Genomic DNA, 13432 nt, shown 5'->3' on the forward strand with positions numbered 1-13432 from the left:
TCACCCTGGCCTCCTCACTGACTCATAAACAAGCCGCCATCATTCCAGCCTTAGGACGTTTGTAGCTGCCGCTCCCACTGTTTAAAAACCCCTCCTCTGGGCCTTTGAGGGATGGTGAGAAGGAGCCAAATGTTCCTTATCATGTCAATCTGTTTTATGCTCACACTACTGTCAGCAATTTTATTTATTAATTTGTGTACATGTTTGTTTTGTGTATCCTCTCACTCCTTCTGGCTCCTTTGGACAAAGACTGTCTCCCTCTCATTTACTTCCATTAATACTAAGGCCTAGAGCAGGAGCACAATAAATGTATATTAAATAAGAGGAAGGGTCACGATTTAAAGCCTTTTCCCAGATTCCAAAGCCTGTGTCCTTCTCAGGGTTGCTATGTATTTTTGCTCTTTGTTCACTGCCTAGTGGTATCTGCCTGAGGCTGCCATTAACCAAGCCTTGTCCTTTCAGAGCTGCGTCTACCAGAGGAAATGCTGTCTCCTTATTTGCATTAAGAACCCATGAAGACTGGAAGAGACCCTGGTTCTTCCCACTAGACTAGGTTATCTCTTGGCAATAATGCTGTTAGGTTAACCAGACCACCAGTTAAGTGACAGAAATAGTCATTAAACTGAACTCCACAATAGCCAACTATCTGAATTGAAATGGACATTAATTAAAACTAAATAAAATTGAAATTTAGTTTTGATCACACCTTGCTTGGGGCACCTTTTTTTTTCACACCTCCACATCAGCACCCCCTGGATTGAACAATGCACAGCTGGGGCACATTTTGAGTGTTCAGTAGCTGCATGGCTAGTAGCTACCGTATTGGACAGTGTACATATAAAATATTTTCATCCCTATGGGAAGTTTTATTGGAAAGACTCTTTTAAGGTGATTAAAGTTTTTAGAGAATTACAAAAAAAGTTTTTGTTTTCCTTATCAGTGGAATGAAAAGGCTAGACTAAACTCAGTGGTCCTTTCTAGTGAAAACAAGATCAGATTTGTATATATTGCTAAATATAAATCTTATTGCCTAAATGATAATATGTGTTCTTGCTACCTTTGCATTCTCTGCACTATTTCTAGAACTCCAGGCCTGTCTATTGTTGAAGCCCACATAGTCAGGCTGGCAGATCCCAAAATAGAACTCTCTTCCTTGTTTTAATGACAGCAATTAGATACCTCTCTCCTTTCTCTTCTTGGCCCCAGTTCTCTCCCTGGTATTATCTTCCTAGGTTCAGGTTCAGCTCGCATTTGTGGCAGGTGGTTATTAACCTTATCTAAAAAAGATGATGTCACCTCCCAGCCTCTCATCGTTAACATGGTGGTGCCTTCTTGTAATACGTGTTGTGCTCCCTACAGTCACAGAGCGCCCTGGCCCAGGCCGTGAAGTCAGCCAAGCGTGACTGTGACCTTCTACGAGAGCAGTATGAGGAAGAGCAAGAGGCCAAGGCTGAGCTGCTCTGGGCCCTATTCAAAGGCAATGCTGAGGTGGTGAAGTGGAGGACAAAGTACCAGGACGACGCCATCCGCAACACTGAGGACTTGGAGGATGCCAAGTGAGTGGGGCAAGGCCAACCCTGACCCTGGAGTCAGTTACACAGAGGACTCAGAGAATAGAGACTTGGTCTTCAAGGCCTCGTGTGTGCCCTTGGCAGATCCTTACCAAGTGTGAGAACAAGCCCAGGACCAAAGCTGAAACAGCTACCACTGGCAAGAAGCACTTGCTCTAGAGGGGTTCAAAAATAAAAATTATAATACAGAGTGATAAAGACTAGACAGAGGTCCTAGGGGAAAAACGGAGGCTCTTTCTAGGGGTACAAGGGAAGTTTTCATAAAAGACGTGGCTTTGAGCTATGGTTTGAAAATAAGATAGCACTTAAACTCCTGTGTTTCATTTGGAACAGCAAAATAATGGAGTCCATGTGTGTACACGTCTCCATACATTAAAGTCATTGTGTCTCTGGTCTACAACTTGTGGACTACAAAGTGGTCTGTGAAGATGGACAAGGACAGTTGAAAACATGTTAGGATCTGTCATCCTGCCTATGGGACAAAGGTTTCTTTGAAAAGAAAATGCCTTGGGGCCACCTCTAAGGTTAGGATATCAGTTTTATAGCCAACACTACATAAAGGTTTTAGAAGTTCTCAGGAACTACAGAAGTTTAGGGCCCACATGAATCAAAACTCAGTACCAGGGTGTAGTTCTAAAGCATTTTGCTCAGAGGTCGAAAGACTGCGTGTCTTTGAAAGAAAGTGTCAAACCATCCCCAACTAGTAATCATTAAAGGGTGACTGAAAAGAATGTGTCCTTGGCTTGGTAGCTTGGCAAAAATCCAGGGCAGATCAATACATTTCTCTTTAGCATCATCCAAAAATATTGTTTTTCAGTTCTTCACCTAAATCTTTGAAAGACATGGCTGTGCACGTGCTGAACAGCCGCTGTGTCCTGTCCCTGAAGGGGGACGAAGTGATCCATCTCTGTGCCACAGTAACTTAAAAAGGGTTTAGGGATGACAGATACTAAAAATATCTGCAGTAAATGCGTTAAGGCCACAGAATAGTGCAGCTTTGAACTGAAACGGTTCCTCATATCCAAAATATGGCACTTGAAGACTTCAAGTGAAAGTGTCTATCCGTCATTCTATTTTTACTGTTCTAATTTCCATTTTGTTGTTGTTATGGTGAAATAACAAAGGTTTCTTGGGGAGGGAATGACAAAAGGGATTGTATATAGGCTACTTATGACCATATGGATTTGCTAGAACTAACAAATTGTGGTCCTGCAGTACACAACAACTAAAGAAAAATGATGGGCAAACATGATACTATCTGAAGATTTGTTGTTGTTGCTTTAACTTAGCTGAACATCAAATATATAAATCATTGTCTGTATTGTGCTCGCCCTCTAAATCACCTCAGGAAGGTAGAACTTCAAAAAAATCTAGGATTCTATGTTTTTTTAAAATTGGAAAGTTGAAGATCTTTTCACTCAGATTTCCAGGCTTGGGTTGACATGATGAGTTAGTTTCATGGAAAGAAGCTCACCTGAGGCCCCATTTACCAGTTCTGAGTTCCTCCAAGGAGAGAGATCTGGTTTCTTCATCTCCCATCTCTTCTTGCATCTTCTAGGCAACAACACATAGGTGCTTATGGTTGGCAAGTTGAGGAGCAAGATGGTAGTTGGTAGTAAATGTAGAAAAATATTATCAGTCAAATGAAGGTGATCAGTTGTCCAGTTTGCCCTGGACTTGCCTGATTTGAGCACTGATAGCCCCCTGGCCTGGTAAAACCCCTCAGAACCTTAGCAGTTAGGCACCCAAAGTAAAATTCCTATTTTTCTGGTTACAGATGAGCATTTCTAAAGTAGTTAAAATAGGTGTAATAATTTTATGACTCCTTTAGGTAGGGTAAAGCACAGAATCTCCTTTTCATCTCCAGCTTTATTGAGATATAATTGACATATACCATTGTGCAGGATGAACAGTTAATGTATACAATGGGATAATTTGATATATGCATATATTTTGAAATCTTTACAAGATAGTTAACCCTTCCTTTACCCCACCTAAGTACCATTTTGTTGTTGTTATGGTGAAAAAACTAAAGCTCTACTCTTCTAGCAACTTCCATGTATACAGGGCAGTATTATTAATGATAGTCACCATGCAATAAATCAGCATCTCCTCTTAACAGTTAAGAAAAGTGAAACAAAGACATGAAGTGACTATGGTCGGAAAGCCAGTGAGCAAGGAGCAGTTGTTGGAGCCCAAGTCCTTGCTGTTGAGCACAGATAGGTTTTTGCAGGATTCCACCAAAGGGGGCTTTTTGTTGTTTTGTTGGATTAGTTGTGTGGCACATGTTAATTCCTGGGGACCTTTTCTGTTTAATAACAGTATATAGGAAAAAGCTTTGGTATACACAGTACCTTTCATCTAAGAGGTGTGTTGAATGGTAAGAATGGGATTGCTGGAGTTCCCTGTGGCTCAGTGGTTAACAAACCTGACTAGGATCCATGAGGATGCAGTTCAATACCTGGCCTCGCTCAGTGGTTTAAGGATCCGGCATTGCTGTGAGCTGTGGTGTAGGTTACAGATGGGGCTCAGATCCCAAGTTGCAGTGGTTCTGGTGTAGGCCAGTGGCTTCAGCTCTGATTCAGCCCCAGTCCTGGGAAACTCTATATGCTACAGGTGCAGCCTGAAAAAGCAAAAAAAAAAAAAAAAAAAGAGTGGGGATTGCCAGTGGCCAGTGTCCTTGCAGGAGATGTGAGCAAGAAAATACATCACACCCATTAAGATGCCTAAGCACTGCATTGTGGGGCCCATGGAGGAAGCATTTTAATCAGCCCCTCCATCTCAGAGGATGCTGAGGAGGATGACAGACAGCGGCTAAAGTGAACCCAAGAACAGTGGAACCTATAAAGTGAGCATGACACTGGGATGGATTTGAATATATAAATTTGGAAGAGGTGCTGAAATAGAAAAGAAATTCAGAGAAAAGAAGATTTGGGCATATTTAGGACTCAAATTGTGAGCAAGGGAGAGAGTGAGCGGGAGAGAGCCAAAGAATCTTTCCTGGAAGCAGTGTAGCCAAGGCGCTCTTTAGAGACTAGACAAGCTAAAGACTTTTAACAGTTGCTTACTATTGGATATTCACTACTATATTCTTCTTGCTCCCATTTCTTATGAAGTCCTCAATATAGTCAGGGGAAGCAGGGATTCAGAGATCCTGAGTTTCAAGTCCAGGTTGGCAAAGAGTAGGGGAAAATAAAGTACATGTGGACACAGGAGCCAGAGGGTGGTGGTCAGAGACATCTGGGTTCTGTAGGCACAAGGGGGTCATTTTCAGATTCAAGCTGCTTCTACTTCATTCTATGAAGCCATCCTCAGGAGCCCCTTAATTTTGTACACACAATGTCTTTAATAAGAACACGCTGGAAGAGCTCTCTGAGTGTTGCGGCTTCACTTGCTCTTTGGGCCTCCCCTTCTCAGGAAGAAGCTGGCCATCCGGTTGCAGGAGGCTGCTGAAGCCATGGGAGTGGCCAATGCCAAAAATGCCTCCCTGGAAAGGGCTAGGCTCCGACTGCAACTTGAGCTCGGGGACACCCTGTGGGACCTCCGGAAGGCACGCTCCACGGCCGATGCATTGGACCGGAAGCAGCAGCACTTTGACAAGTGCCTGGACGACTGGAGGCAGAAGCACGAGGAGTCCCAGGTGATGCTGGCCGCCTCTCAGAAGGAGGCTCGGGCCCTCAGCACTGAGCTCCTGGAGCTCAGGCATGCCTATGAGGAGAGCGCTGTGAGCCAGGAGGCCCTCCAGAGGATGAACAAGGACTTGCAAGGTATGCTGGGCCATAATGAATGTAGCCACAGCAGCATGGTCAGGGCCTCACCCAGGTCTTAACTTTTCCATTTTTAATACTTCCTTTCAAAAAATTGTTTTTTCTTACTACAGATACTATTTTCATTAAGCAAATTCCAAAGGTGACTACTCTCCTACCTTTAGTCCCAGTCCACTTGGTAAAGGAAGCCTGTTAATTTCTTTGTATCTATCACCCTACCAAGATATTCCATGTACATATATGTGAATACATTTTTTTACTTAAATTACACATTATTCTTCACATTTTATTATTTTATTTAGTGCATTTTATTTTTATTTTATTTTTTGTCTTTTTAGGACTGTGCCTGTGGTATATGGAGGTTCCCAGGCTTGGGGTCCATTTGGAGCTGTAGTGTCTGGCCTACCCCACAGCCACACCAACTCCAGATCTAAGCCACATCTGCAACCCACACCACAGCTCACGGCAACACCAGATCCTTAATCCACCGAGCAAGGCTAGGGATCAAACCTGCATCCTCATGGATGCTAGTCAGATTCATTTCCACTGAGCCAAGACAGAAACTCCTACATTTTCTCATTTAACAAATGTTTCTACAGCCCATACCATGTGCCAGGTGCTGTTCTACATATAACTATTCATTGTTTAAGTCTCAGGACAGTCTTATGTGTTAGTTTCTTTATCTGTAAAATGCAGATTATATTGAGTCACAGAAGGTTAAGAACTTGGCCAAATTCACATTTAATAGGTAGCAGATCTGAGATTTGAGCCCAGCCAGCTGGATTCTGGCATACATACTTCACTACTGGCTCTGCCCACCTCCCTTGTACCCATACCTGGAGCCCAACCACATGATTGTTAATAGCAATACAGTGTTTTAAAATAGGATGATTAACACATTTAACTAGACCTTATTCATTTTAGATACTATTATTCATGATTATAAATAATCCTTTGTTGTACATCCCTATGTATATATTTGTGGACACGTACAAGTATTTCAGTAGGGTAGATTCCTAGAAGTGAAATTACTGGGCTAAAGGAATTAATTTTTAAATTTTGAGATACTGCCCAGTGCTTCTGGTCTGGGGACTGCACTTGGTCTGGGGTGAGGTATGATTCTAAGATATGGTCAGTATAGAGACCCACTGCCTCAAGTTTTCTCTTGGGAGCCCCTCTTCTGGAGAAGCCGGATCAGAGAAGGAGTTATTATTCATATGAGAATTGCCATCTAATGGGTTTGTTTTTGTCACTTATAAAAATTCTTGTCATGTCCTATCACAGCCCTGGATCTCACAGCCCTGTTCAAACTCTTGAACTCCTTTCACTGCCTCTGGACTGTGGATAATTCCCAGAGCACTTGGCCCTGCTCCACAGCTCTTGGGTTCTAGAGGCTTCCTTCATGAACAGGCAGGTGGTGGAGGTTTTGTCACTTCTGGATGCCTTGCTCTGTCAAAGGCTGGTGTTCATGAGAGGCTAGGCACAAAACCTCAAGTGCTTGAGCTCCTTCCTAGCTCTATCTGGGCTCACACATTAGCTTCTGGCAGACAAAGACGCGACGTATGCTATAAGATCCCATCCTGGTGTTGAGTAGCAGCTGCCACAACAGCTGCCACCAGTGTTGATAGCTAAGCATTTCCACTGGAAGTGTAGGGATTCCAGGGCTGTGTCCTAGAGCCCCACCAGGCAGTATCTGGCATAGCTCTGACGGGAGCAGGACTACCATGTACAGTTACACAGGTTGTTTAATGCACAATCCTCTAAGAAACACCATCCTTACCCATTGTTGTAAGCAACTTTCTGACAGATGGCAAAAGAATATATTGAAGAGGTGATTCCTATTTCCAATTCAAGCAAAGGCTCCATACGTACCAGTAGTGAGCTTGTCATCCCATTACCAAGGATGGCATGACCATGGTCCCAGTGGGCCTCTGGGAACAGTCTGTTGTGCCTGATATCATGGGTCTGAGACTGGTTCCCTTCGCTAACTTTGTTTTTCTTCCATCTCCAGAAGAGATTTCTAATCTGACAAATCAACTAAGAGAAGGAAAGAAGAACTTAAGCGAAATGGAAAAGGTCAAGAAACAGATTGAACAAGAAAAGACTGAAGTCCAGATGACATTGGAAGAGGCGGAGGTATTACCTCTGGGGAGCAAAGAAGGCTTTTATCATTGTGACAAAGCAGAAGATCAGCATTCTAGTAATAACAACAACACAATGACATTTATTCAAGTGTTAACTACATGACAGGCATTATGCCAAATGCTTTGATGTATTTTTTTTTTTTACATAACCTCCATAGCAAACTATTGTCCTCATTTTAAAAATGAGGAAATTGAGGCTCAAAGGAGGGTAAGCAAAAGGGATGGAAATCTCCTTACTGTAATGAAAACAGGAACCACATCTATCTTGTTCCCCAATTTATCCTGGGGGCCTAAACCCTCACTGCTCTAACGGAGACCGTGGACCAGTTGCACAGTTATCATCCAGGAGCTTGTTAGAAATTCAGACTCTCAGCCCTCTCTTTGGCTCTGTTGAATCAGAATCTGCATTTTAACAAGGCGTTTTGGTGGTTCATATTCACACTAACATTTGAGAAGCACTGGACTAGAATATTGCCTGGCGTGTAGTAGAGGTTCAGTAAATATTTATTGAATGTTGAATGGATGAATATCCTCATACCTGCCCCTCTCTTTAAATATAATCAGTCAAAACCCCTCTCAAAAAAATCTAGGTAGTTTAAAAAACACGTTCAAAATGATACTCTCAAACATTTGTTTCTGAAAGCTCATCTTTATGCCAGTTGTTTGACAGGAATGTTTTCAGTGTTATGGATTAAAATTTTCAGGAAAAAAATTTTGATTTTATCCCAGGTGTGTGCTAGTGATTGAAAGGACCCCTGAGAAAACCTTTTGCCAAAGAGGGTGAACTCAGAAGGCAGTTAATCCTGTCGTGGTCATTAAGGGGTTAACAAGCCCTACCAAGCCTCTTTTCTTACAGGCTGAATTTCATTTTCTTGATCACCCTTTGAATAAGCATCCAGTCATATTAAAAATTCAACCCCTACCCACTCCCCCTCCAACAGAGACAATGATTTTTAAAAGACACAGCAGTCGATTTTAGGCACAGACTTTTGGGAAGGTGTAATAATGAAGAAATTAGACCCCAAAGGATTGCTCTATGTCAACCAATGTCTGCTCAATTGATTTTACCACCACATTTGTGTAAGAAAGCTGCCAGACAGACGATGTGTCAAGTGGGCGCTCTTGACACAGCTCTTGCCTTTTTATGCAAATTGTTTTCTGAGGCCCTCTGCCTTTTAAACAGAATCCTTTCACTAGGCAGCGCAGTGTTCCCTAGCAAGCTGGGACCTTGTCAAGTGGTTGAACTTTGTTTCATTGGCTTGTTCTCTTTGGTTCCCTAGCCACCCTGACTAGGGACTTTCTAAAGTCACCACCTTAACCCAAAGAAGTCACTTTTAGGGTAGAAATTTCAAGCAACATGAGAAGCCAATGAGAGTTGTGATTTGGCAGGGCCAACTTTAGTTCTGTATGACATGTAGGACTTTGTATATTAAATCGATGGCCACATTGAAGGTGAGACTATTAAGGCCGAGTGTTTGTACCGCTTAGTAGCACTAGATGGCATTATATTCTGTTTGCATTTTCTCAACTTTTGTCGTCAGCCGTATCCATAAATACTTCATCAACTTGGACATGTATTTGTAAAATTGGGTTATTTATTTTCCTGGGTAAGCCTTTGTGAGAAACTTTATCATATTACTTTTGAACTCACAAAACTCAAATTATGCCAGGTCACCTTCAAAGATTCACTTGTTCAGTGCATTTGCAAAGGTTAGAGGTAACAGCTCCCCCTGGAAGGAAGGGCAGGCACCCTGCCCTCGGAGGAAATGGCTATCCAAGCATCTGTTTTTATTTATTTTCTATTAGATTAAAGGTAGTATTGAGAGAACAGCAAAGCCTTAAGCCATTAAATTCCAAACATCTTTCTTATTTTTATTTTGAAATCGCTACCCAGTTTTGATCTTGATGGCATGCACTAAGCCCTCCTCAAAAGAGGCTATAAAAATTACTCCTGCCCTCAGGACTTGTCAGCCAATGATTAACTGACCAGTCGGTTGTCGTCACCCCTTGCACCCTTTATAAACATCCTCCAAATGTTCTGTTTGTTTGTTTCTTCTTCTATATAAATTTTTCCTTTGAAATAGGCTTTAAAGACTTAATCACACCTACACTTCTGAAACTGAATCACTTTTATTACATCCCTGGCAGTAATTGTCGCCTATATTTAAATTCACAAAGGGGTAGGAGATCTCCCTGCCTATCAAAGTAATCCATTTGAAGTAATAGGAATAATTATGGTGATAATGGCTCACACAGAGCAGTGTGTGTCAGGTACTTCCTAAATTCCGTTATTTAAGCACTGTCCTGTTTCTTGCTCTCTGAATGCTTTTGACTTTTTCTCTATCCTTCTGTGCTGTCCAGAATTAAATCAAAGTTTCGAGGTAGGAGTTATCACCTTCCTTGTTCTAGTTTTGATGCTTTTATTGATTCATCCCAAAGATGGAAACATTAGAAAAAGTAAAAAATAATACATTTAACATTTTAAATATAGTCACAAACAAGACTGAACTTTTCTATTTTAAAAAATGCTTTAGGTTCTAGTTCGTGAAGTACTGCTGAAAGCCCTAAGAATGTCAAAGCTATAAGTGACATGACAAAAGAAATCACTTGTCTCTCATCCTGTTCCAATCTTCAGGGACCGGATTTGAACTTAGATTATTCCTAGCAATTCTAAAGAGAGTTATAGTAATGATATATATTTAATACTTTTGTCCAAAAGTGGGCTTAACCTGGTGCTTCTTATTTATGTATTTCAGGGAGCCCTGGAACGTAATGAAAGCAAGATTCTTCGTTTGCAACTTGATCTCTCGGAAACTAAAGCGGAATTTGAAAGAAAGCTTTCAGAGAAAGACGAAGAAATAGAAACATTTAGGTATTTAAGATTATTTTGATGAGCAACAGTTGCATATTTCTGAATACTTAACAGAACAGAATTCACTGTGTTGGGCTGATTTCATGACCCCCGTTGGAACGTTATCAAAGAACCTTAGTTAGTCTAACCCTTCATTAGAATCTTTCTAATACACTCAGCACCGTTAATATGAAGAAATATTATCTACACAATTACTATTAGTTTATATGATTTTATTATAGTCAGGCAGTGTCTACTTGCATACAAGACTCAAGATAACATACCAAAAAGCATAAGCCTGTGGACAAGGACTGTGTATACTATCTGGGTCTCCCTGTAACAACCGTTTTTCTGGAATGTTCAAGAAACTGATAATGCTGAACAGTGGAGGAAAAGAACTAAAAAATTTGGTGCTGTGCATTAAAATTAATGTCAGATCTGAGTGAATTTTCCACATCCCCCCTGCCTGTACCTGTAGCCATTTGTTTGGAGAGGGGATATAGCCAAGAGCTAAGCTGCTTATTGAATCCCTGTTGAAGCAGCTGAGTCTTAATAGTCAGGAAACTGAATTAAACAGGAATCCTGGGTTGCAGGATCTTTTCTTAGCTCCATCATAACAAGCTGATGATGTTAGACATTTCACTTCTTAGCTTCTCAGGGAAGTGAGGGGATAAAAGCAGCCCCATCCATGTCATAGAAGGTGGTGAGGAAGATCAGTAAGCTGATGCTGGCAAAGCACTTCACACTCTGTAGATCAGAGGCACAATTACAAACTCATGGAATTAACCATGATTGTATTATCCATCTGATCAGTTCCCCTAAGTCAATGCCGTGTGTCAAGAAGGAAAATAATTTTTGAGCCTGAGGTTCAACCAGCAATTTGCTGTCAACATGTTAAAAAATAATTTAAAAAGTTAACATGTTCAGTTGAACTGGCCTCTTCCCCATAGCCCATCTTCAGACAAGACTCCCATGGGGGTCATTTTTTTAATGAGGATGTCAAGCCAAATTTGGCTCTCTGTGCACTTTGAGTTATCTTTGCTCTCACTCACCAGCGCTTTCCTCTATAGGACTGACTGGGGGGTAAGAGGCTCTGCGTCTGTGTCTAAAAGAGTTTTTTGATGAAGGGCCAAATCCCTGGGCCTTGATATTTGCCCTACTTCCTTCTACGAGGAACAAAAATGAACGTCTCCTTGTGCAGTAAAAAAAAAAAAAAAAAAAAAAAAAAGCTTATTTCAGGTAACAACGTCAAACCTGTGCCTATTAATAAACCTAGCTAAGAAAAAAATGAATCCTCAGAGAGTCTGCATCTTGTCAGGTACTTCTGAATGTTGTAGAGCTGTTCACCAATTATAATAATTTTAGTGCAAAGGAAGCTGGTGATCCAAACAGCTCAGGCAGGGAGAAGAAAGAAATGAAGACGGATGAGGCAGGAGCTGTGAAGAGGATGAAAAAAGAAGGGTGGGCCAGAGGGAGCAGTGAGCTATTCATGAGTTTTAGTTAATGATTCATAATAACTCTAATAGGTACATCCGGAAAGGAAAGGTGAGCATATCTTCACAAAATATCACAAATCCCAATACAGGCAGTCTCTGTGTGAGTGCCCTGTGCCAGTGCAGATTGCATCAGAATGCCTAGGAGTAATCTGAGGGTTTAATCTGACTTCAGGAATGGGAGAGGAAGGGATGTAAAAGGAAACTGAAGAGAACTCCAGAGGGAAATATTAGCAAAGCATATGATTTTGAGCAATCAAGTATATGCCAGGTGAATTCTAGAACCCAAGGGAAACACTGCCTGAGGGCAGATGAGGTTCAAAGTCCTGTTCTAAGTAATCCTTGGGAAGTGCCTGTAAGTGAAGGAGCCTTGTGAGACAGGACCTAGGAAGTCCAAGGGACCAGGAGAGCAGGAGAGGGACTCAGAGGCAAAGGCAAAACTTTGGCAGAGCTACAAACCAAATCATTCATTCTCTGCCTCTCTGCCTGCTGCTCTTCCGTTTGGTGAGAACTCATCCTGCATAAACTGGACTGGAAGCCTGTTGGTGGTGAAAGAATGCACAGCTGGTACACAAGTCATAGGTTTGACTTGTTCAACAGATATTTGAGTGCTTCATGTTGGTGAGACACTGTGTCTGCTATTCTGCATGAGGCTTTCCCAGCCTTTAAGGATTGATAGGGCTTTTTTGTTTCCCTACAAATGCTGTAACTAGCAGAGCTAGAGGTCAGGAGGTTACAATGCATTCACTGATGGAAGGAGGAGAGGAGTTTTGATGGCTGCTTTTGATCCTCGTCATCCTGGACACAGGAAAGGAAGAGTGACTTTCATGGCCAGCTTGAAGGCCACCTGGTGGCCATAACTGCCGTGTAAGTCAGGCCTGCTCAAGGCAGTAGACTGGGTTGAAAACAAGGTGATCAGGTGCCTTCTAAGTCTTCTGTGGTCACTGACTATTCCTTTCTTTTTTTCTATCTATCTATCTATCCATCCATCCATCCATCCATCCATCCATCCATCCATCCATCCCTCCCTCCCTCCCTCTCCCAACTCAGGGTATTCAAGGAAAGGCTGAAATGTTGGGGATCTTCTCACTGGCCCAGAGCCAGGGTGCCCCTGGCCTTCATTCTGTTCCCGTTGGACACACTTGGATTGGTGCTATGGAAGGAATTTTGGGGAATGAAACATTGAAATTCCTTACTCTATCAAAATTCACTTGTTTGTTTTGATCATCTACAGAAAGTTAGGCAAACTTTTTCTGTATGTGTCAGGTAGTAATTATTTTGGGGTTGTGGGCTACAGGGTCTCTGTTTCAGCTACTCAACTCTGCAACTATAGGTCAAAAGCAGCCATAGACAATAGAAAATCATATGGGCATGACTGGATTCAGCCCATAGCCCACAGGTTGCCCACTGTGGCTTCAGGTATGTAGTAACGTTTCTTCATGTCTTCCTTCCATATGGTTCACTCCTCTGAACTCAGTAATATCAAACTTTTCTATGTGGTCTCAATTTACATATACTATCCATCCAACTTGATTTCTTTTATTGTCTGAGTCTCTGCCAGAAGAATTTGCTTAAATCTTTTCTTATTTCTAAGTAAAATATTTTA

General features: G+C 41.8%; 1 protein-coding gene across 3 annotated transcripts in view; it reads left to right on the forward strand.

Annotated features, from left to right (window-relative positions):
• The window catches only part of MYH15 (myosin heavy chain 15), a 179610-nt gene that overhangs the window by 131259 nt on the left and 34919 nt on the right, over positions 1-13432 (forward strand). For all 3 annotated transcript variants that reach the window (XM_084991405.1, XM_084991406.1, XM_084991407.1), the window contains 4 exons: positions 1360-1556; positions 4989-5338; positions 7350-7474; positions 10239-10354. In XM_084991405.1, coding sequence (XP_084847531.1) covers positions 1360-1556; positions 4989-5338; positions 7350-7474; positions 10239-10354 — 788 coding nt within the window. The remainder of the gene's footprint in view (positions 1-1359; positions 1557-4988; positions 5339-7349; positions 7475-10238; positions 10355-13432) is intronic.

This window comes from Sus scrofa, chromosome 13 (genome assembly GCF_054392235.1).
Source record: "Sus scrofa isolate SSC_HxYL_T2T_F1_AM1 chromosome 13, Sscrofa_HxYL_maternal_Yorkshire_Landrace_v2.0, whole genome shotgun sequence".
NCBI classification, from domain to species: Eukaryota; Metazoa; Chordata; class Mammalia; order Artiodactyla; family Suidae; genus Sus; species Sus scrofa.